The sequence below is a fragment of the Lissotriton helveticus genome, chromosome 9 (assembly GCF_964261635.1).
Source record: "Lissotriton helveticus chromosome 9, aLisHel1.1, whole genome shotgun sequence".
Classification (NCBI taxonomy): domain Eukaryota; kingdom Metazoa; phylum Chordata; class Amphibia; order Caudata; family Salamandridae; genus Lissotriton; species Lissotriton helveticus.
In genome coordinates, this window is record NC_136070.1 from 613,157,466 (window position 1) to 613,183,950 (window position 26,485).

Sequence of the window (26,485 nt, forward strand, 5' to 3'; positions counted from 1 at the left end):
GTTGGTGGGAGGGGATCCAGCCATACCGTGGCTATACATAATCTCAGTATTGCCATCGCTACAAAAATAAAACTCCCACTCTGCGTCTGACTCTCCACCTCAACTCCTAATAATATTATTGATGGAGTTAATTAAATTCCAATCCCCAACGCATTATTAAGAAAACTCTGGATATCCTTCTTAGTTGTTTCCAAATGGGGGCAGGTTGCAAAAATGTGAGATAAATCAGCGTCTAAACTATCGCATCTAAAACAGCTGGTACCTGACACTGCTCCCCGTTGGGCAATTTTCGCAGGCGTATAATATAGATGGTACAAAACTTTATAGTGTTGGGATTGTAGTGAGGCTGAGCATAATAACTTCTGTCCCATATCTAATGATTGATAGAAATAATTTCGGTCTATATCTAAACCATTCGCCCATTTATCCGCCCACTTTTCCAGGTCATCTTTCTTTGAATTTGATAATTCTGAGTAGAACCTCTTAATTGTGCAATCTGTACCTGCTTGTATAACCTCTAATATTGAGTTCTTTACAAATCCCACTGGACCACCCTTTTTTTTATTAATAAAGCTTCTTACTTGGAGATATTAAAAAAATTGCCTCGTATCTAAACCATAATGTATCTGTAATTCTGAAAATTGCATCATGCCATGTGAGTCTATAATATCACCCACCATCCGAATTCCTTTCCTGCCCCACTCACTAAAAACTGTATCTGAGAATACCTCTCTGGGAAGGGTGGGATTACCTTCTAGCCTAGTATAGACATTGTATTTCCCAATTCCAAACCGTTTAGTGAAGGATTTCCATATTTTATAGGCTGCTAAGATGGTCTTAAATCTTGTTCTTTTATAATAACTTGCATCTGTAAATTTCAACAATAGATTTTCTGCCTCCGCTCCCATTACTAATCCGTAGATGGCCAGTGTGCCAAATTCATCCTGGGCTTCTACTTCTGCTCCTCCCAGTAAACCCACCATGTATTGGAGTGCCGCTGCCCAATAATATAGCTTTATATCTGGAAGCGCCCACCCTCCCTGTTCACGAGTTAATGTCATAAATCTGTACGCTCTCCTTGTTTTCCCCTTTGCCCAGATAAACCGGTTAATGATATGCTCACAAGTCTTGAACCACTTATTCTCGAAAAAAAGAGGAATAGCTCTAAATATATATAAAAATTTAGACAATAGCATCATTTTGACAATATTTGTTCGCCCAACAATTGTGAGATGTAATTTATCTAATCTGTCTAATTGCTTCCCTACTTTAGCAATTATTGGGACTATGTTTTGTTCCACTAAAGTATCCAACTCAGCCGTGATATTTACTCCAAGATACACCCCTGTTGAAACCACCCGGACATCATCACATTGTGTATAAGCATTTTTAATTATTTGTGTCTTAGAGGTATTTAAAGCATACCCCGAAATTTGACCAAATCTCCTTGCCTCAATCTCTATCTGCTCGATCGTCTCTGTGGGGTTTGGTGTAATCACTGCCACATCATCAGCATATGCAAGCAGCTTACATTGTCCCAAATGTGTGTATAGGGGGTCAATCCTCTCACAAAGCTCTATCCTGCGAATTAGGGGATCCATATTCATTGCGAATAAAAGCGGGGAACACGGGCATCCCTGCCTTGTGCCCCGCTTAATCCGGAATTGTCGGGTAGAGCCTGCATTTACTCTAATAGAAGCCACCGGATCTGTATATAATGTCTGTAGTGCTCTAATATACCCCCTTTTAACTCCTGCCCTTATTAAAACATGCCACAGGTAGTCCCAGGAGACCCGATCAAAGGCCTTTTCGGCATCCAGTAACATCACCGCCATCGGGTCTCCTGCGACCCCTGCGGCATCAAACAAGGTGATAACCTTACGCGTATGGTGCGTAGTGCCCCTTCCAGGAATAAACCTGTGTTGATTATTGCTTACAAGGTTTCCTATTGTTGTAGCAAATCTAGTAGCCAATGCCTTAGAATAGATTTTAGTGTCAGAGTTCATTAATGTAATCGGCCTGTAAGACCCCGGCTCAGTGGCAGGTTTCCCCTTTTTCAAAATGAACACAATATCTGCTCCTCCCCATGAACCTGGAATAGATTCCCCTGATCGTGCTATCTGTAATGTCTTTACTAGATCGTTACCAAGTATTTCCCAGAACGTTTTATAAAATTCAATAGGAAGTTGATCAGGGCCAGCAGCTTTTCCCGAAGGGAGATCTGCTATTGCTATTTTAATCTCCTGTACTTCCAGTGGCTCTTCTAATAATTCTGCCTCTACCTCTGTAAGTCTTTCAAGTGGTACTCCCTGTAAGTACTCGACTATTTCCGTTCGGTTAGTAATCTGCTTATCATCATATAGTGACTCATAAAAATTCCTAAATACTTCTCGAATTTTCTGCGGGTCAGTATGTAGCCCACCTGTTACATCTCTGATTTCCCTTATCGTCCCTGACGCTGCAATTTGTCTAGTACGTACAGCTAATACCCTACCTACCTTCTCACTAAATTCATGACATCTTTCTCTTTTGGCCATAAACTTCTTAGCTGCCTTGTTTGCAATATATTCTTCTGCATCACTTTTAGCTTTCAGCACCTTAATCAGCACTTGATCGACTGATCTGCCTGCGGATATAGATTGATGCAGCTCCTCCTCGGCGTCTATTACTGCCTTGAATAATTCATTATTCCTAATCCGCTCCTGATTACGTATAAATGTGCTAAAACTAAGAGTCTCTCCACGGACACTTGCCTTGAATGCATCCCATACTATCCCAACAGCTGCACTCCCTCTATTAATCTCAAAAAAGTCTTTCATCCACTTTGACATATGTTGTATATAGCTATCATCCTGTAGGAGTCCTCTTTCAAAGGTCCATACCCTATCACTTCTAGTTGTTACTGTTATTTTTAGTGTTAATATGAGGGGATTATGGTCACTAAAAATTCGGGGGTGTCTATCTATCTTTGAACTGGAAAGTAATGCATTTGATACAAAAAAATAGTCCAACCTTACACAAATTCGGTGTGGGGCTGAATAGTAAGTATATCCTTTTTTATCTGGTCTAGTTTTCCCCCATACATCAGATAAGGAGTTATTCATTAATAAATTACCTAATGCTTGATGTACTCTTTTTTTCCGACCTTGATACCTACCGAAAGAGCCTAACCCTAACCCATCTGCTCCGTTAATATTGAAATCTCCAGCCATTATAATGCGGGGTGACCATACAGCCAGTTCCGTATCCAAAAATTCTAGAATTTCTGGGTCATCCTCTGTTGATCCATATACGACACCAAGAGTTGTCCACTCCCCCTCAATCAAACATTCAACCATTGCCCATCTCCCCCACTGATCTTCCAATTTCTTCCTAACTACAAAATTCCTATTCTTAGACATTATTGCTACTCCTCTCGTTTTGGTTCCTTGCCTAGAGTATGCTAGTACGTGAAAGCCCATCTGTTCCAGCAAAAGCACTTGTGAGAGCATAATATGAGTTTCCTGTAGAAATATAAAGTCTACATTCATTTGCTTTAATGCAAGTGCAACCCTCTGTCTCTTCTGATAATCATTTAACCCACAAACATTCCATGTTACTAATTTAATATCCATGCTATTTTATTTATTGTACACAATCCTGACTGTACAATACTGCTGCACCTGCAATGTTCTGAGTCTAATTGTTCTAATATACATTGCCATGCAAATAATTGCAGACCATGTCCTTTCTCCTTCCTTGAGCACTGCTTTTGACTCGGTCTTCTTTTCGTATGGTAGATGGTCCCGATATGGGCCAATGTCTGACCACATCTGATAGTCATATCAGCCAGAATAGCCAGTCCATTTGGAGCCCTGATAGAAGCTGTAGCATTGAACCCAGCCTGGGACCTCGGGGTCAGGAAAGGGCAAGAACAAGAAGAGTAGGAAGAGGCGGTTCAGTCTCCAGAAAAACAGGATCCTGATAACGGAGGTGGTAGAACACCATCAACTACTGTTCGTCACCTCCTCTGTGTCATTGGCAACACAAAATTGAATATGGCAATCCATCGTGGACAAGGTGAATGCAGTCGGAGTGCTGAAGTGGACAATGGAAGAGGTCAAGAGGCGCTGGAATGATGAGAAGCACAAAACCAAGCAGAAACTCGCCAACAACCGGAAGGCAGCAATTTAGACTGGAGGTGGGAGTCCAGCGCCACAGGGGGAGCTGGATGAGATGGTGGAAATTGTGTCCACAGTCATCAGTGGGGAGACGGTGGCAGGAGTTGGGGGACCGGACACTGCTTAACATGACCGGACACAACAGCACTAGGGTGAGTAAGGACCAGGGATTGGAGGGAAGGGGGGACATGGGCACAATGTCATACATGCACAATTGAGTAGAGCACATCTGTGGATAAACCATACCCCAGACCCGCAACTCCCACCAAGAGACCAATGTACCCAAGTATGTAACATCTCAGCACTGTCATAAGCACAGAAGTCAAAGGCACACCGCATGAAAGGGAGAAGGACCAGCAAAATCAGAGCTGCAGGTGCGACTCCCCCAAAATGCAGCAGACACACATTACATGCAGAGCACATCAACATTGACAACAATGTGGTACAAACCACAACACGTCCACAACAGAACAGAGGACACAACTGGTGCCACTTGTGTGTAGAACTGGCAAATCACATTTGGCATTGTAGGGAAATGTGAGTTGCCATGTACAAGTACAAACACACATACGTGATGTTGTCGAAATGTCCACTGTCCCGCATCAAATAGGCAACTCCTGCCAAACAGTCACAATGTAAACTGTCAACCTCTCTTCTCTGATGACGAAGAGGACCAAAACACCTTTGACCCGACGCCCTCCAACAGCTCATGGCCAGCCTCTATACCCCACCTCCAGGAGCAGGGCAGCCCAGCTGCTACGAGGAGACCCCACCCCCTGCACAGACCACACAGTAGGCAACACCCACCACCACGGCTGCCTCCCAGGACCCCCACGAAGAACACATGGCCTTCAAAGGCCGTGTGTTGGGGTGCCAGGAGCAGCTGGCTGAACAGGTGCGGGTGGAGTTCAACCGCATGGCAGCCAAACTAGATGCCATACATGGGTGTCTATATCCCATCCGGGACCACTCACAGTCCCTAACGGACACCCAAAGTCCGCTCCATGCTCTTCAACGAACCATGGCTGACATCGCTGGAGTCCTGACTCAAAGACAAGATAAACTGTTTTGTCAGAGTGGCTCTAGCGATGTCACCCGGGTGTTGGGACACATGCAGAGGATCATGGAGAACATGGAGCGGATGCAGGAGGAAAGAGGGGCTGCCATGGCTGCACACCAGCGAGAGGTAGCTGGTTTCCTCAACACCCTAAAGACCCTCCTCATGGCATTGCTGCCACAAGGCCTGGCGCTCATACATGCTGCTGCTACCACTCCATCCACATCTCCGCCCCCTGTAGTGTCAGTGCCACACAGTGCAGTAGACATTCCACCTCCGGCCCCTGAGGTATCACCGCCACACAGTGCTGGAGACAGAACACCGCCATCCACACGTGAGGCACATGAAACAGCAGAAGACGAAGATGCGGATGAATCTGCCTTCATGGTGCGAAGGAAGCAGTAGCATTCATCTCCGCCATATGGTCGGTTTCAGCTTGGTTCTGCCCTCTGCGTCATCACCATCCACTGTCCCCTGAGACACTCTCTGGTACACTCACCTTGGACCTCGACATGGACTGCCATATTCTGTTTGATCACCAATGACACAGCAATCAGACTGCGAACTGAGCTCATCCCCTTCTGTTGAACTTGTCCTTCCCTGAGGGACTATGTCTGGCCCTCCACGGGCCAACAATGTAAAGTGGGGTTTGAATGGCCCTGCACTGCTCCAGCTACAACACTCCACTGAATGTGCATTAAACATTCATATTTACAAAGATGTGTCATGTCTATGATCTTTAAAGTGCGGAAGTATGGATGAATGTAGGCTCAGTGATTCCCCCTTACGTCCATGTTGCTCATGTTGTGGGACTTGGGTCACAGGGTGAGACATTGCCGATTGCGGTCTGGGTGGCGCCGGCACCACAACAGGGACAGGCACATTAGTTACTTCCTTGTCCCGCCCAGGACGGAACCAAGCCCAGAGCCCGGGGTCTTTGTTCACACCTTTACGCTGGACTGGTATACGCGAGGCCAGCCCACTCCGCTTACGCTCACAGGGGGGGTAGTAGGGGGGGGGACAACGCTACATGTCCCAGGTCTTCCCTGTGGTGATCTGCTGATCACAGGTCTAGTTGTCAGCATGTCACAGCCACTCCCTGACGGCTGGTTTACACCCACACCACACCCATCCAGCATCCGCGTCACAGGACATGTGACCCTACCAATAAAAAGGGCCGGGCGCACGTGCTGGACGCCATTTCCAATCTATCAGGGTGTATCCGTGTGGTTATTATTTATGCATGAGGGCCAGGGCAGTGGTTCCCAAACTTTTGCGACCTGTGGCTCCCTTGACCTAATTGGCAGTTGGCCGTGGCTCCCCATCATGACACTTTTTTTTTCCCGGTGGGGGGGATGTAAGCCCGACCTTGGGAGTACTTCCAGTACTATAATTGGTTAAGAGAGAAATAATACAAAGCTCTCGCTTACAATGAGTTGTGAGATTATACTCATCATAGTGTAAAAAAAGACAAACTACAAGCCCCAGAATGCACTGTCTTAAACGCTAAAAAGAGCCAAAGAGCAGCCATAGGCGTGCCTGTTCTGTGCATTAAAGGAAGCTTGCATTTTTGCAAACCCAGCTGTATCTGTTTATGGTCCGTTAATAATGCTTTGAGAAACTTTCATTTATGAAAAAGCTAAAACATCTTCTATCCCCTCAGTCTTTTCGTTTCTCAACCTCTTGTTGCTGCCTTTCCTCTTCTGACATTCTTTTTCTCCCCTTTCTCTGCCTTTATGTCCTGCTTTCCTTCTCTTTCCCTTTGATTCTTTCACACTTTGTTCTACCCTTGTGTATTCCTTCTTCCACCTGCTGCTTGCCCTTATTTTCTCAGACTGAAAGTCTTGGTGTCAATTTTAGTTTCCTGTATTTCTCTCATCCCAGAAATAAAACACACGTGGGCGGCCCAGTCTGGGGTGATTTAACAGCCTCTCCGATGCCCAGGTTGTTGCAGTTTGAGCTTCGATGTTTTGTCCGAGGTAGTAAGCGCTTTATCCATGTAATTACAATAAAATTCAAGACACTTTATTAAAGGTTTTATAATTCTTACTCATTTAATTTGAGAGGCCTTACTCTTCTTGTCACTAACATGGAGAAACATACGGAGGGAAGAATGAGAAACTTTCACTGAGGCTGAGAAGGAAAGGTTATTACAGTGACTGGGTTATAACATGTGACGGGGTTATTACATGCTTCCTGCCAGGCCTTGCTGAGGGTCAGACTGGGTGGGGCTGGAAAACTAATCCTGTCTGCAATGCGGCCTATTTCCACAGGCAGTTTGCCTACTGAAATTTCTGACTTGTAAAATCCGGCACAGTGTTTCCTCACACTAACAAAGTGCAGGAAAAAGCAGCCAGCATGTAAATACACGGGCTGCTTGGGGGTCACGAGTTTGACATGTTCCCCTTCTTTACATTAATAATTAAAGCAACAAGTAACTTAAAGCAAGGAGTATTACTTTTGAAACCAACCTACTTGTCTCTTGAGAAGAGGGTCCCCAGAGGCACGACTGAACACCGGCAGCAGTAACGTCCAACATTCATTTCTGCGAATATAGGCAGAGGCAACGTGAAAGCACGTAGCCGCGCGTATGGCGGCCGTGCGCTCGAGTCAAACCATGATTCATGATCATACAGGTGGCATTTGTAACACCCCTGTGTGTAATTTAAATAAGCTTTGGTTGCATAGGGTGTCAAAAGACGCATAATTTTTTATTAATGGCTTACATTCTCACATGATTACAATCTTCCTCGACACAAGCTCTTTCCCACATCGTGCGCCGGCGGCGCCCCTGGCTACTCCTAACGGCGCACCAGGGAGCCGCGGCGCATAGTTTGGGAACCACTGGCCTAGGGCCTTGCCACAACATATTCCCCAGAGCCGGAGGTGACATGATGGTATCCACACGACGAGATTTAATCATAAAGGGTCCATGATTTGCGGGGCACAGACTTGGTGGCACCGGATACACTGCGGCCAGCACAGGCACACCGCCACGGGACGGTGACTTTCGGTGCACTGAGGTAGGGGCACCTGAAGTGCTGTGCGGGTGTGCATTCCTGGCGGTCCGGACTGGTGAGGATTTGTGTGAGCCCTGCTGGACCGCAATGTAGGCCTGAGCCAGCGGGCAGTGCTGGTCTACCGCCACGTGGCGTTGTCTCACAGGTCACAGAGTTAGTTGCACCTAAAGGGCTGAGCGGGTGTGCGGCCTGCAATAATGCTGTGTGCACTGATATGATCTCTGCCACAGCGAAATCAAGACCCAGAATCAAGTGTGTGACCTGGTGGCCCGTTGAGCGGGGCTGCATGATGCAGAGGTTGCCATGTTTGAGGGCCCCGGGCTTGGGGCTTGCACCTGCATGTGGTGGGCCCTCTTGGAGACACGCCCGTGGCGGAAGGTGAGCAGTGAGGCCTGGGTGCGCTGGGGCGGGCAATCACCGCTGGGCCGCGGGAGGGGCTGGGGTGCAGAAGCCTGTGTCCAAGGGATAATGGCATGTGCAATTGTAGGGACTCTGCCATTCATAAATCTGGACTCTGTTTCAGATAAGGGACCTGGTGAACTGCAGTACATACCGGCACGTGGTTAGAGACACACCGGTGGCAGCAGGTGAGCAGTGAGGCCTGGTTCCGCAGTGTCGGCACTCTCTCTCCCACTCCCACTCCCTCTCTTCTTTTCACTGTCTCTCACTCTCTCTCTATCTATCTCTCTCCTTTGCTCACTTTCTCTGTTCTTTGATGAGCGCAGGACACACATTCTTATCTAGAATTTTATCTTGCAGGCTGTGACCTACAGATTGTCCTGAGAAGAAGGCCTGCGGTGACTGTTCAAAATAGTTGTTTTGAGTTTTATTGAATACAATGTTTTGTTTGGTAATTCAAAGATGAATGAGTGATTCTCCTTTTTCTGAACACACATGCATTTTGATTGTTGTAATTGAGCGATGTCAGGCAAATTGTTTTGTGTATGATTTCATAAAGTTCTTTGTCGGGGGGGCTGGGGATGGTGGCGGTGGGTGTTGTGGCTCTCTTGTGGCTCCGGGCTACATGTTCAGTAGCTCCATGGCATCTGTTTTTCTTCGGGTGTGGCTCTGGGCTGGGCTCCCTTTTCTGCTGCAGGTTGTCATCCGACTTTACACCAGGTCAAAGCAGGTGTTAAATTCCTGCTGCTAATGCACCTTATTGTCTGTTTTGGGATATTATTGCCAAACTGGCTGGTCGTTGAGAGTGTTGAGGAGAGGTGTCGTCGCGGCTTTTTGCACAAGAACACCTACTCTGCATCTCATTAGTGATAGTTGCCGGGGTCATCTGTGGCGAAGTTTTTTGCATCTGCTATCGCAAGTAAACTGGTGATATCGGCTGTTAGCACCAGCTTGTGAATGGGGCGATACATTTATCGCTACTTTGGCTGCGATAAAGTGAAGATTACTCTGTGATAAATCCTTGAGAATATGCCCCTGAATTGCTAAGCAAGCACAGGGGTCGTGGGACCTTGAATTAAAAGAACACGCTCAGGAATGCACAGGGTTGTTGGAAATGTACGAGGCCCTGATTGAGATGGAGTCACTGATCCTGATAGTTGTTTTGTTGGTTCATTTTTCACCGATTCAGGGAAGAGCTTATAATAATCTTCAAGCAGAAGTAGAGCTCTTACCAGAGTTATAGGAACCTGGATCATAGACTCTTGTGTTGTTTGGGTAGCCAGATAAGGATTGTATCCATACTGCCAAGCATTGATGTCATCATCACAATGCTCTTTGAAGGGTTGACAGGCTACATTGGAATTAGGGGGTTTTACCTGATCAGAATCAGGCTGAAAACCGCCTTTAATTTCCTTGCACCTGTTCTCCTATTGGTCGTAATATTTTACTTTTAATTGGTATGCCCTATATGCATGTCTGAACAGTCCATCATCATTATCATCTTCATCTTCGTCATCATCAGATTCCTGTGTATCCAGGAGTGGCTGTCGTAGGAATGGTGATACTTTGCTTGGAGAGGTATGTTCAGGCATAGGTGACATTGGAATGCCCTATTCTGCTATCAAGGTGATTCTTGATTATTCTGGTGTTTTCTCTAAGATTGGTTTCGTCAACAGTGTTCTTGTGGTTGGCGTTGGTGTTATTGTTGACTGTGTTGATGGGGTTGCCCATGATGTAGTCATTAAAGCTGCCACTGACGGTGTTGCCGTCAATGGTCTAATCATTAATTGGGCCAAATTCAATATGGTCGTCAGGGTTGTTTTCGAAGATGTTTCACCTGAAGTCGCAGTTGATGACTGGACTTCAGCCAGGTTTGACAATGATGCAGTCTTCGCTGACTGAGTCGCTGACAGCCGTCCGGTCAATAGCAATGATGTCAACATTCTTTCTTTTGAGTCTGATTCCTGAGATATTCCCTTCTTTGGGGTAAGTGCTCAGAGGACCACTTGTGGGTTGTTTATAAAGGAGTTTTATTTCAGTCCGTTTGATTATTTGATGAGTTACTTCAGATTCTCTCATAGATGTTTTGTGAGCTTTCCTTGGAGTTGACCAAGAAGTTGCAGATTATCCTTCTGACGTAGATTTTACAGAGCGCTCATTGTTAATGGACCCTTTATTACTCTTTACCTGAGGTCTCTGTAGTGTTGTCATATTACTCCTCAGAAGCGTAAGGTTCTCCTGATTTAGATTTTTGGAACAATAATAACAGTTGACCCTCTCAGTCTTTCTGAGTTTTTGTAGATAAGGTGCAACACATTTTGCAATCCTTTGCCTTGAGGTCAGGATATGACCTCAAGGGTCTTCCGAGGACGAGGGTCTTAAGAATGAAGCCTTTTCCTGGCATAGGTTTTACATGGTCTACAAACATATTTTTTCGCGGATTCAGCCATGATCAACTCTTGTCAGGTTAAGAAAGTCAAAGAATTGGTGGGTTTTCTCTCAGAAAAAGAAAAAAATAAGCAAAAAGAGTCAACTTATCTCTCACTTAAAGAGCAGAGTTCAGGGGACTCCCTTCACACACAATGTGTAGAAGAAATCTGAGGTATGATCACCTGGGTGAGAAGTGTGAAGACTGTGCTGTCTGCTGACTGACTGCGGTTTGTATGTTTTTTAAATTAGAGGAGTAGGATACTGTGGGAGGGATGGGCAAAAAAAGAAGCAAGGAGGCAATTAAATCAGATCTTCCTGAAAAACAATATAATTAAATACCACATATCTCCTGATACAGCTGACACATTTGTGATAAGCAGTGTGTTACTGGTTAACCAAAAGTTAACCAAAATCTACAAACAACTACTGGCCTTGTGAACATATGTGTACAATGTCAGCCAATAACAAGGCTACACCTTAGATTTAATTTCACAAATGTTTACTAATTCACAACAGAACTACGAAACAGCGAGACCCTTGAAAAGTAAAGATCAAAATAACCTTATGTTGGGACGAGCTCCTCTGTACAGTGCACGATGCCTTCAATCGTTGTTGTTCTGCACCATCTCCAAACCACCACTGACCTTTGTCAAGTGATGCAGGTAGTCCTGGGTCATGTGAATGTGCTTCACTGCATCTTTTCCGCATTGAGTGGCACTGGAGTGTATCCTCATCTTCATCTGTGAAGGCTCTCCAGCCAGCTTTTCAAAAAATAAAGAATTAGATACATGTTAATTTTATGAAGAAAGTATAAACAAGCAGAGTGACTAACAGTTGTGTTTTTGGTCTACATATTATTCATTGTTCTAGTTCCCGCCCTCTCCCTCCATTTTAAACATGCAGTAAGATTAAAGAATGTACTAATACCCTGAGGATCTCTTAGCACCTGTGTCTTGAACGGTCAGCCAAAGATCTAACTCACAATATACGTGTTATGGCTTTGAGATACTACCACACCAGCCTCAGTAACATTTTCCTATCTAGAGAATCATGTAGATGATCTTAATAACGAGAGAGGCACTGAGGCTTTTACTCTTAAACCATGGAAGGGATTTTCTTTGCCTTTCCTGGTAAATTAGTACATTTGAAGGGACGGCAACCTGGAACTATCACCATTTAAATGGTTCACTTATTACCACTATAAGGTGTAGGTCAAGATATTGATAACAAAAAATATCAACCTGAAATAAATGTCATGACCTAAACATTGTTAGCAAAAATGCTGCTCCATTCGTGTAGATTTTCTGGTAGTAAATCCTCTGGATAAATTCTTGTAAACGATATTTTTGTCACACGACATTTAAACCTTGGCATTCTCATACTACCTCTAGAAATAACAAATGTACTTGGCTTGAGATAATGTAGTAAATAAAGTTCTTACTCCTTTATATTTGAGGGCCTCGTTACAAGGGCCACAGTATTACCATTCCTGATATATATATATTCCACACCGGCACAGACATTTATAGAGTATTGGTCTCTCCAGAGAAAAGGACAACAAGCATGTACCTCCAGCCCTCTCCTTTTAGCTTTACCGATAGGAATATGGAAGATGTTAAGAATATAACAGACTTGCCAGACAGTCTTTATGATGAAGAACAACATACTTTAAACCTAAAACATTATTTATCAAATGTCCCTAATGCATTAGTCGAATCGCTCTACTTGCCATTTGGCATTCTATCGGTATCCTGCTTGGTTGCTAGACTATGGAATTCCTTATGTATATCTGCTGCAGGCCCCATGGTCTTCGATGTGGTGTCCTTTAAAGCAGCAAGTTTCCTAGCATCTTATTTCTCTCTCCCTGTTTACTAACTGTATGCGCCCCATAATCCCAATTGAGCTGGTAGGGGCACCTTCCACTCAGAACCATGTACTGGACAAATTATGAATAGCAACATTTTCTGGGAACCATGCTTTTTCATCTAAAGCATCTGAAGCCGTAGTCACCATTACAAACAAGGCCAGTAGAACAGAAACTAGAGACCTAACGAGAACGTTGCAAGAAGAATGTTTTTTCCTCCAAGCTGTGGTTAATAATAAGCAATAAATTAGTGGACATGTGCATCATCAAGCTGCAGGTAATAAGTAGTAAGGTAGAGCTGAAAGCATGGAGCAAGGTGCACATAAAATAAAACTGTAATACTATGCAGAAACACAGCACAACTTGTGTTCAGTGGATGTGCATATTACTATAAACTTAATATATGTTGTAAAGGCTACATAGGGCAAACCACAAATAGAAGAACACATACAAAGCCTTAAAACACATCACACCAGTGCCAGTATCATTAAGCCCACCCCTGAGTCATCCATACGGGGAGCATTGGTAAGGGACATTGCAAGTAGGACCCTGAGGGCCCCCTTAATAACGAGGATTTTTTGGGAGGAATCCGTATTTCAGGTCCAGATACCCAGGGGTGGCTCCTCCACTATGGCGGAGGAGCACCACCCCACTGCTTTTAAGCAGTGGGAAGCAGAAACATAAAATGATAATAACTTTGCATTATTATCATTTTAGGCTGCTTCCTGCTGCTTTGCAGTGGGCAAGGCTGCGCTGCTCTTGGAGTGTGATGTATTCCTATAGGTACTGTATCGATTCCCCTATTCCTGACCCTGGTCTGGTTAATAATTAACTAGCAGCCATCTAACGGTGCAAAAAACGTTATCTGATTAAGCCACACCACGGCACAGAAGCGCGTTATCTCATTAGGTCATAACGCATGCCATCTAATTAGACAAGCGATGTTCCTCCAGCCCCTGATAAGGCATACGGAGTTCTCAAAACAAATCAAACCTACAGCGACCTGGGAAATTCCCATAGCCATTGTTTAGATTTCACCGAGAACTTCAGCAAAAGAATGTGCGAACGAGCCCGTTCATATGACATCCTTATTGACGTATATATGTCCATCCTTACGTCAATCTCGGCACCTTTCAGGTATAAATATTACCGACATTGCCTTAAGCAAACACATGCGGTGGTGACGAGATCGGAGCAGCGAGACGTGCTGAGGAGCCCAGCAGAGAGCGAAGCCCACAGACGCTGCCCCGCCTTCCTGACGCGCTGAGAACGAGACGCTGCCTTTCTCCTGCCGAGAAATCCAGCTCCGGCGCTTCCAAGCAGCCCTCGCAGGCAGCTGGAATATCAAGACCTGGGATAAGAGATACCAGCCCTCCATCATTCTAGATCTCAGGTACAGAACTGAATAACCCCTTGCAGAGAATTCTCGGATCAGTCCCTTGGCAAAACAAACTTAACTTAAACTGCTACTTATCTACTCCCGCCCACGTATTAGGCTTAGGTCAGGTACATTGGGGTAGGCGTGGTTAGAAGCACCAGTTGAGTACGATTAGTCAAATGTATATATGCATGTATCTATTTTATCCATTTTAAAGTATCATATGGCTCAGAAACCATATCAATGCTTTTACAGTATTATTTTATAATTCTGTCTCTACTGTATGCACTTTACTTAACTACAAGTATTGCAATAATAGCGATTCATTTCTCTTGTATGAGAAAAGAGACTGATCAATAAATAACATCTTTTATTGAACCACGCCCATCTCTTATTTCTCTACAAACTGGTGAAACTAAGAATGCACGTACTGACTGAGTAAAATAAGTTGTCTATTGTTTTCACACGACTCTAGAGATACACTCTTGATTAGGGGAGAGCAAAGTTGTCATGTTCTATGGTTGTCAGAAAATAAATCCCTTCTTGTCTATCCAGGGAGGTTAAAATCCTCCTTGCCTATTCGAGAAAGTTTCTAGTGAACTCTGAGCTAGCTGGCAAACACAAAACTTTAAGTCTAATATCGTCGGTAGAAGACCTAGTTAACCTCTGCCCTAGGTCTATACTATTGAAGATATTATCCCAATGCGCAGAGCCTATTGGGATAATAGGAACTACACTATATGGCGCCCAACGTTTGGATAGGCGATAAAACTAACGCAAGACATTAGAGTAACTCAGTCGTGTTTTTCACACAGAACCCCTTTTTTCCCATAATACTCCAAAGACGTCTGGAGTGGGTGAAAGGTCATATCCGCCAAACCTCGCAGGAGGAGACTCCTATGTATGGTTCTTGGTTTATTCAACGTTGAAGGATACACTGTTCCAAAATATTGTGCATCTAATCTTTGTTTCCATAGAAACCTGATCTGCAAACAAACAGAATAGCCTTCCTGTCAGTAAAATGACAGAAAGTGAAGAAGAAAGGGAGACAGTTAGACTAGCAGCTGAACTCCTAGTAGCAGACAATACTCTGCTGGAAAATGACCCAGATGCAATACTCATCCCGGTCAACATAAGGAAATCTATAACCCTAAAACTTATAGAAAATGGACTGACACCAAGAGGTGGTACAGTCATATTCGTAATTGAGGCACACAAATATCGGCAGACAGAGGTATTCTATTCATGGATAAACTTTCCAGCAGCAAACGCTGTAACAAAGGACTTCCACTATTACAAAATAGAGGAACCTCCTAGTGAATACACTCCTTTCGAGGAGGTGGAAATACCACTCAAATTCCAAGAGCATCTGCTCTTGTTTAATGGCGCCCTAAAACATAATAATCACATCACCAGGCTCGGTCCACTAGGTAGACCAGGAGCAACGTGGCCGGTCCTAGCCGGATACACACCACATCCAGACATTGAAGAAATGCCTGCACCAGAACTTTTAGCACAGCTAAAACAATTAATAAAAATACATAGACAATTAGTCCAATATGTAATGCGGACTTCAACAATCCAACCAGCAATTAAAATTCCACAGCTGACCAGTCATCAGGGGAACACAAATAAAATTACACCACAGAACATACAGTCCTGTCTAGGTAAGGTACCCGCAAAACGGGAACAAATTCCTTTCTGGCTAGCACAAAAAATAACTCAAATAGAGGCGGTGTTTCCAAATACCACCCCTGTTGAGAAACATAGGATTCTGACTATCTGTCTTCCAATGGGAATCGCACCACATGTGGAGGATTGTGACACTTGGGGAACAGTCTTTGCTTCCATTTACACAAAAACACATGGTGTACCATCCATGTCAGTAATACCAGATGTGCTAAAACAGATTCAAGATGAATACGGTCCAGAACCCGCTTTAACTCTCGGTATGAAACTACTGAAAGACTTCAAGCAGGTCTCTGCAATATTATTAGCCAACATAAAGGGAGAAGCAGCAAATGTGGCGATTCGCCAGAGGTTAAAAGAGACAAATATAGCAGACCAACCATCGGAAATTGCCAGAATCATAGAAAAATCCTATGAAGAACTAGGAAGAGATAGTTTGGGTGGAATACCAGTGAAACCCCAACTAGTTGAAAGTCCTGAAAAGGTATTTATAAAAAATAATTTAAACACTCAAAAAAAGAGCTGGGATGGGATATTGATACACGTCCCTCTCAATCTTTTCAGACTTCCTCGCAGAAATCGGAAAGAAGAGGACGATCAGAACAAAGGAAAGAGCACGTCAAGTCCAAAGACAAAGAACCTGCTCATCTGAATAAAAAATTACAATTTCCAAAAAAGAAGGTAGCCAGTATTAAAGTAATCAACAATGCCGAGAATACTGAGGACACAGCTGAAAAACGGAGAATGGGCTCAGACAATGCTAGACAGCGCAGCAGAAGTGAGCATAGCTCGCAAAGTCCTTATGAATCATCTGGAGACAGTGGACACGAATGAATACATTCAGGTGGAAACTGCAGATACCAGAGTTAGCAAACCTCATAAAATATATGAAATAACATTGCATATAGAAGGGGATAAGACTAGAAAAATAAGGGGACTATTTTGGGATAATCTGTCCAAGGGCTATGACATCCTTCTAGCTGAACAAGACTGGCCTCCAGAGTTTGTCAGGGAGTGCCCACATGGCGAAGAAATAATTATGCCTGCCTTCTCAAACCATATTCCAATTCATAAAAAATATACACTTGCAAGAAAGTGGGCAGTAGCTCAAGCCCCTGCCTTATATAAAAATCATGTGGGATGGGATGAGGACTCTCCTCCTCACAAAATCCAGTTAAAATCACAACCTACTGCACAGAGGCAGTACCCAATTAAGCAAGAAGCTAAAAAACAGGTAAAAGAAATCCTAGATCAACTTGAATACCAGGGGGTGATTGAAACCTGCACCTCACAAATGAACAACCCTTTGTTTCCTGTCTCCAAGCCAGACAATTCATATCGTCTTGTTTTGGACTACAGACACCTTAACTCATGTTGCAAAACATTTGCAGTACAAAACTCGCACAGTGCTGCACTAATGAATAACATAGTGCGCAAAAAATACAAAACAACCTTAGACATTTCTAATGGTTTCTTTTGTCAAAATATAGCACCAGAGAGCAGATATTTGACGGCGTTCTCAATAAATGGCACGCAAAAGAATTTCTGTTGTTTGCCCCAGGGGTTCAAGAACAGCCCAGGGTTATTCTCAGCGAGGGTAACAGAGTTACTACAAACCTATGATGACGAGGCATTATCTTATGTCGACGACATCTATCTAAAAGACGATGACTTGGATACTCACTTGAAGAGAGTGAACACCATAATACTTGGGTTCGCAGCAGAGGGTTACAAATTTAACTTTAAAAAGTCAAGAATTGCCCATCTAACAGTCCTGTTTTTAGGATATGAACTATCAAGTGAAGGCAAAAGCCTGGCTGACAATTTCCTAGAGAAATGTGCTGTAATCCAAGCACCCAGAACACTAAAAAACCTACAATCAATTCTAGGCTTCCTGAATTTCGGAAGAACTTATATTATAAATTATGCAGAAAGGGTCAAACCCCTTTATGATCTAATAAAACCAGATTTTAAAAGAATCAATTGGACTCAAAAACACACAGAAATTTTGAGATCTTTACAAACAGACATGTTAATTAAAACAAAATTACAAACACGTGACAACACACGCAACATTGTGATTCGAGTCATCCCAGGAAGATGCGGATTCACATACCTGACCTCTAATGAGGGAGAGAAGGTACCAATAGCATACAAATCACATTTGTACACAGAAGCTGAAAAAAGGTTCAGCATTAAGGAAAACATTGTTCATGCGGTTCAAACAGCTGTAGAAAAAGAAAAATACCAAGCAGACGGTATACAGGTTACAGTCAGAACAGCAGAATCAGCTTTTGAGGCATTAACAACACCATGTAATTTACCGACAACTGCACTAAATCCAGAATGGATACAATGGGTAAATTCTGTTGCTACAGACAAAGTAAAATACTATTTTGACCCGGAAATGAAAGAATTAAAATATCTAGAATATGAGAAAGAATACCCTCTGCCAATCGACATTCTGCCTTTACGACAGTACGCCTGTGTAATACATACAGACGGGCATGCTCAACCCTCAGTTTGGGGAGAGCTGGCTTACAAGGCCACATGCGAAATTGTAAAAGAAGTGTGGCGCAGAGGTAAATTAAGACCTCTACTTACAAAAACACACTCAGTGGAAAATAATTCAGAACAACAAACTGAAATAATAGCGTTAAAAATGGCGCTAGATAATGCCGATCGCGAATTCCCGACACTTATTGTGTGCGATTCGTATTACTGCGTCAAATCATACAATAACGATTTACAGAAATGGATTCAAAACGGTTATAAAGATGACACAGGTGCAACAATAAAGCAAAAAGTGCTTTGGGAACAAGTAGTTCTTTTACAGAAAGAACTACCAAAAACTCACGTGATACATTCACTGAGTCATCAGCGTGATGGCGTTCACCTTGCAGGGAATTCATTGGCTGAGACAGCCACAGCGGTAGCAACTAAACCGGCTTCCGTAGCTACAAAAAAGCGTACAGTAAAACACATTGACGGTGAAACTGTGCTGGCGGTGAAAACGTCATCAAAAGGCGACTGCTCGGCGCTACCGATCAATTATCCACTCAATTATACATACATAATCGATGCAAACTCAGTCCCTTTTGCTCGAATCCCTGGAGTGGGGGGGATAGAGTAATTCCAAACACGGACAGGAGAGTCTTGTTAATAGCAGACGCACATATGGGTGAGGGTCTCAGACACCTTAAGCTAAAAGATTCTCTGGTAGAATTACAATCAGTGTACTGGTGGCCAGGCATGAGCCTGCATCATCACATTTTTGTAAAAAACTGCCCAGACAGCAATAGAGATCGCAGTGGCGAGCGGGGAGGACTAAAGCCATGGCATTTCACTCCAGATGAACAACAACAATAAGAAAGCCCCCATCATGAAAAAAAAAAGCGTTATATTAACATAAAAAGACTAATTTTCACTTATAATGTAGACCCCAGCGCTCGGCTGACGTCTGGACTGTTATAAAAGGATTTGCGAGTCTATAATGGCATATACGCTAGGAGCATGCTACGTTTTGACTAATGTATTCCTTTTAGCCTTCAAGCTTATGGGGAAGCATGGCCAAATGAGCATAGCATAGCGGGACTCTTCTCACTTCCTTCCTGAGGGATACGGGATGGTGTAAAGAAAAAACCAAGACATAAAGCAATCTATAACGGAAAAGGTATTAGGTTTGGGTACTGGGTGGGTCAAACATCTAATAAGTGTCCAACGTAGTCTAAATAACCTGCCAAGGAATTCTCTGAAAGGGTTCAGTCTGTACGAACTATTGTTCGGGACTAGAATGATGATCCAAGATCTTGATAGTCAGACTTCAGTGGTTAAAGACAAAAGCTTTGATATCAAAGATCGTTTGGCTATTTTACAGGACTTAAATGAAACAAGAAAAGACCTGAGCAACATAAAACTGAAACAACAGCCAACAACCACTGAAGAGAAACCACCTGTCCCAGCAAGGCCTGTCTGGATTCCAAAAGTCGGGGATCTAGTCAGAGAGAAGATCGCGGTAAAGAAGGAATTTGGGCCTTCTTACAGAAAAGCAGTTCCTGTCTTGTCTGTCAACGGGACAAGATCAGTAGTACTACCGCCCCTTGCTGGTAAAAAGGAGAACCGAGTTGTATCCATCGACCTGGTTAAACCACAATCATGTGGCCGATAACAAACAGTAGGCCAAGTGGACTCCCAAGAAGTAGCAGAACACCAATGTTTGCTACGAATACAGAGGCTCAAACTGGAAGACTGATCACATTTGGAAAATCTACAGTGAATCAACAAGGACTATGCAACAAAGCAATGGAACTTGAACCTCTTAAAACCCAAATTAAAACTTTTCATCAAGAAACAACAACCTATGATGATGTAACTGCAGACTTTGCTAATGAAACAAAGCAAAATCCAAAAACAATTGGAACAATTGACAGAACAGCATCCGGCTACTTCATCAACTTCGATGATTCATCTGAAGACCTGAGTGAAGCAAAGAAACAGCCATCAACAAAAACTTTTAAAGACAAAGCTAAGGAACTTTTTCAACAGCTGAAAGAAACCTATCTGATCTCTCCATGGATTGAATTTTGGGTGGCCTTCGGTGCATTTATCCTCATTCTTTGGCTCATCTTAGTACTATGTTTGGGACATTTCATTGAAGGGAAATATGCTAAAATGGACACAGCAAGCCAGAAAATCAACTTGGTCCTTAAACCACACACATCTTCACACATCGAGAAAAGAGAACTTTCTTCAGTAAACTTCACAGCCAATCCTATACCAGGCGGTGTAGCATGGGACAAAACTGATTATGAAATCTATGGTCCGGTTGAAATCCTGAAGTATCCACACCAATTCATGATTTCATTGAGTGACTTTGTAAAACCAAGCTCATTTGCGGATGATTGGGACTTTGAAAGTATTAATGATATGATGTCTGATCTTGTGATGTCTGCTAAATTTACAGAACATGATTATTTGCAGGGTTCGTCTAATTATGATCAGATGTTCTGCTACAACCATTATGGTAACCATTATCTACATAAATCTGCTCAACCTAGAAATGTTTTAAATTATAACCAATGGGAACATTGTGCTACTCCTCCAAAAGATAGCTCGAAAACATTTTATGATAAATATTCATACTTTTCAGGGTTTAACACAAGTAATGCAGAAACATTTTATTTCAAATTGTCAAATAAGACAGGTATGAAGACCATGCTTACAAACACAAAATTGATATATTCCGATTCATTCTTTGAACAAATGAATACATTTGGGTTTGATTTCTGGAACAATAATATTGAAACAAAAACTGTTTGGGGTACAAGAGATTGGCAAGTACAAGGTATAGAATCATTGTTTAGAGCCTGCATGATCCCAGAACAAATTATATTTTTGAACGACACTATTCAACAAACTACCTGTCTTGGCTTAGCCAAAATCAAAGATTTGAACAAACCGTCTATTCCAAAGCCAACAGTAAACAGTAATAGCTCTATAGATGTTGAGATAGACGTAAACCATATATTAAACCAAAACAGAACACATCCTGAATGGAAAAAATGGTTGATCTGGCCCACAGATACAAATAACTGTCAAGACAGATTCCTGAACAAAGAACAGGGGTTCACATTGACTAGGCCAGACCCTAGATATTCCCAAAGACAACATCCAGGGATAGTAACCACCTACAGCGTGGGCAAGCTCTGCCTTCAATGGCTACAAACGTCCACACTGGCTGAAATTTAGGCAACACCTAACTTTACTTACAGAAGGTGCTGATTTGCGTGATTTCATATTGGGACCACGCAAACAGCGTCAAAAACGTTTCATAGCGGCCTCTATATATGCAGCTTATAACGAAGTCTGGAAAGTAACTCAAATTGAGACAGCGGAAAAAATACGGGAAATTGACCGTATTAATTTAGAAAAATCACTTTCTGTGGTGGACAATGGGTTAATGACTCTGTCCTCCAGAATATATTCTCTGGACAGCATTGTGTCTTCAGCAATCGATATAATATTGCAAGACTTACTGATGTTACAACACGGTCAGTCCCAATTGCGTTCTATTGTACAGCTTGGCTGGACATTACAAAATTTGCGTTCTGGCTATGTGCCTTGGCGTTTAATCAACACAACGTCATTATTTAATATCTTTAACCTCACTGATAAACAAATCAGTTTGGCACAGAAGGGTGCTGACTATACAATTCTGAGCATTGAAAAACTTGAGAGATTACCATTGACAATGTCAGAACGACCTGTCATTGAATGGATAATACATGGAATAATAAATATTCCGATAACTACTTTCCAGTTTCAATTCTGCCAAAAATATATACAGGCAGGCCAGTATGAAAGGTTGGGTAAAGAATACATTAAGTCAATATGGAACTTGCCCTATACACACGAATGTGTCAGCAATTAAGGCCAGAAAGTGTTTCTCAGTGGCGATAATTGTGCAAGATCACTGAGCGGTACACTTCTGTGTCAGGGTATTAGTTTGCATGGAGCCTGTGAAGGGACTTCAAATAACCTTTCATGTTACCAGCTAGGCACACCTGCAACACGAATAGAACCATTCTTTAGGAGACTCTCGAACGGGAGTTACATTCTAACAGTAGATCGCAGATGTTGTAGTTTGCTGCCCGGAAAACCTTATCTCATAACTGTGACTAGGAAGGTCATGTGCTGTGAACATGTATTGTTCCCCAGCGAGTCTGCAGACCGGGAGGCAAAGTTATAGCCCGATTTGAAAATTGCTTCTATTCGAATAGATACTTTAAGCAGAATGAAGACTGTGCTCCTACAGACGCCGACCAGGCTCACGTCATCAAAAGAAACGTATGATCTCCAAGTTGCAAGGACAACAGAAGAGATTCATTCATTATTATCAACTAATTCCCCCATACATTTCGCAGAAATACTGAACGAAATCTTAAATATTTCTGATACCACTGGTATCTCCAGTGTATTTAAAGCAGTGTTTTCGGGTGCTTTAACTCAATTCAAAGCCATCCTGGGTATTTTTCCAGACTTTGTCCATTCCATTTTTGGCGGACTTCCTCTCCTTTTAGGACTAGTAGCGGGTATTCTATTTTTGATCCTGTTATTTCGCTATGGCAAACCATGTCACAGACAAAACACCTGCGACAAGGGAAGAAATGATCCTAGCCATTGGCTACCGGGACCGGGTAACTAAAATCCTTGGACTATCCCGGCTCAGAGACCTGAACATGACTTGGTTTCTTTCATTTAGACCAATGTGGCAAAGTTGTGTTATGCCTGTATTAAGGTGCTTGCTATGCGGCGAAGAATGCGTGTTGGACACCTGTCTGGCACTACAATCGGATGTGCCAATGGACGCAGATACCTTGTTGGGTCCGGTAACGGCTCATGCATTGTGCTGTCCCCAGCGGCTACCAATCCTGATGACGGCATTCGTGGAGTCTTCACCACTACGATTGAGGGGTAGTGAAGTACAAGATGAAAGCAGCATCGATCAGGTACGACCTTCAGTCAGCTATGCTGATCCAAACATCAATGGAGGCAATCATGCTCAGGCTCATGAATGCATGGTAACAACCTTTTCCGAATTAGTGGAACTTACGCAAGAAGCTGTTGACAGTTTTTTCAACAGTCTAAATGATATGATGTTTTCACCAGAGCAGCAGGAATAACTTTGAGCAAACTAGCACTCGGAGTTCCCTACATCCTGAATTTGGCCTTCAACATTTAAAAAGCGATATGAAAAATTTTTCTCATCAGTTTTTCAGACTGCAAGAACCTTTTTTCCCAATTCCAAAATATTTACGATTTTTGGGACACTTATCTTCTGCTTAAAGTAGACGTTATTCTTAGAGAACTAAATTTCTATTTTTAGGTAGTCACAAGACATTCGCTATGCTAGCACTATTATACATAAATTTATGATTGTGATGAAATGGTCTCGCACTTTTGTTTCTGTATTAAGAGCCATTTCATGTGTGGTTTTCGCATTTATTCATGCTGAATTTAGAAATATGCATTATATGTTTAGCATTATTAGACTGCTTGTGCATATAGTACACGTGATAGTACATGTGATTATGTTTCAAAATTTTCAGGAATGCATATAAATGTATTTTGGGGTGGTACGGTATACACAAACGCTACTGATATTCACTATGCCTAGATTTGTAAATATGGACATAGTCTACGTGGAGTGGGTGTGATGTATTCCTATAGGTACTGTATCGATTCCCCTATTCCTGACCCTGGTCTGGTTAATAATTAACTAGCAGCCATCTAACGGTGCAAAAACCGTTATCTGATTAAGCCACACCACGGCACAGAAGCGCGTTATCTGATTAGGTCATAACGCATGCCATCTAATTAGACAAGCGATATTCCTCCAGCCCCTGATAAGGCATACGGAGTTCTCAAAACAAATCAAACCTACAGCGACCTGGGAAATTCCCATAGCCATTGTTTTGATTTCACCGAGAACTTCAGCAAAAGAATGTGCGAACGAGTCCGTTCATATGACATCCTTATTGACGTATATATGTCCATCCTTACGTCAATCTCGGCACCTTTCAGGTATAAATACTACCGACATTGCCTTAAGCAAACACATGCGGTGGTGACGAGATCGGAGCAGCGAGACGTGCTGAGGAGCCCAGCAGAGAGCGAAGCCCACAGACGCTGCCCCGCCTTCCTGACGCGCTGAGAACGAGACGCTGCCTTTCTCCTGCCGAGAAATCCAGCTCCGGCGCTTCCAAGCAGCCCTCGCAGGCAGCTGGAATATCAAGACCTGGGATAAGAGATACCAGCCCTCCATCATTCTAGATCTCAGGTACAGAACTGAATAACCCCTTGCAGAGAATTCTCGGATCAGTCCCTTGGCAAAACAAACTTAACTTAAACTGCTACTGATCTACTCCCGCCCACGTATTAGGCTTAGGTCAGGTACATTGGGGTAGGCGTGGTTAGAAGCACCAGTTGAGTACGATTAGTCAAATGTATATATGTATGTATCTATTTTATCCATTTTAAAGTATCATATGGCTCAGAAACCATATCAATGCTTTTACAGTATTATTTTATAATTCTGTCTCTACTGTATGCACTTTACTTAACTACAAGTATTGCAATAATAGCGATTCATTTCTCTTGTATGAGAAAAGAGACTGATCAATAAATAACATCTTTTATTGAACCACGCCCATCTCTTATTTCTCTACAAACTGGTGAAACTAAGAATGCACGTACTGACTGAGTAAAATAAGTTGTCTATTGTTTTCACACGACTCTAGAGATACACTCTTGATTAGGGGAGAGCAAAGTTGTCATGTTCTATGGTTGTCAGAAACTAAATCCCTTCTTGTCTATCCAGGGAGGTTAAAATCCTCCTTGCCTATTCGAGAAAGTTTCTAGTGAACTCTGAGCTAGCTGGCAAACACAAAACTTTAAGTCTAATATCGTCGGTAGAAGACCTAGTTAACCTCTGCCCTAGGTCTATACTATTGAAGACATTATTCCAATGCGCAGAGCCTATTGGGATAATAGGAACTACACTACAGGAGCAAGGCAGCCGCAGTGCGTCCATTGGGGCGTAGGGGCGTAGCCCCACCAGCCCATGGACCCGCGGCTGCAAGTAAAATAATTGTCACTGTGTTTTTAAAATTAATTAACAGGATTATCCGAGCGCCGCCGGGAATCCTGGCAGCACCCGACTGAAACGGGAGTGCGCTGCGCAGGGGGGTGGGCGGGCCGGCGGGGCTGGTCTGAGTGTGAGTGACAGTCGAGTTGAGTCCACGTCAGAGTCAGACACTGCAGGCAGACCTAACGCGCAAGTGCTGCTTGGGGCTGAAACTAGCCCGAGCATGCGCATGAAAAGTTCCCCCATTACAATAGTGACCAGGGGGGTGCTGGTTAAAACGGGCAGGAGCCCCGGCGTTAATAAGGGCGACAGGGCGAGCAGTTAGTGTCAGGCAGGGTAGAAGTGATTTGCCCACTCCTAAATGCGCAATGTCTGTTTAGTCTGCCCGCTCGGGCACCTAAATCAGTCATGCGCACTTTCCCCTTCTCCATGCAGGCTGCATTACATTCTGCATGGAGAACAGGCCCACCCCTACAGCCCCTGGCTGAGTGCTGTGTTACAACGCTCAGAACAATCACAATGCTGCATTGCAGCATTGGCTTACGGGAGGAAGCCTGGTTGCCTGCTTACTGTTCCTGTCAGAGACGGAGGCAGGAGAGCAGGAGCAGAGAAGATGCTGGACCAGGCCTCAAGGTACGTTTTATTTTATATTTTTAATTCTGATCGCTAAACAAGACACTCACCGCGTGACAACACGCCCCACCCCCCCAAACTACTGCCCCGCCACCCACAAACAATGCCGTCCGCCACTGCAGATACCCCTGGTCATTCATCATTACCTCCTCGTATTTAACTCATAGATTTCGCCTTTTCTGTGTTATTAGCCATTTCAGGATTGTGGC

At 43.3% G+C, this 26,485-nt stretch overlaps 1 protein-coding gene across 1 annotated transcript in view; it reads right to left on the reverse strand.

The window, feature by feature from the left end:
- Window positions 1–26,485, reverse strand: part of LOC144781680 (uncharacterized) — a 253,397-nt gene that overhangs the window by 118,941 nt on the left and 107,971 nt on the right. The window contains exon 2 of the mRNA XM_078660653.1: window positions 11,628–11,827. Coding sequence (XP_078516779.1) covers window positions 11,628–11,827 — 200 coding nt within the window. The remainder of the gene's footprint in view (window positions 1–11,627; window positions 11,828–26,485) is intronic.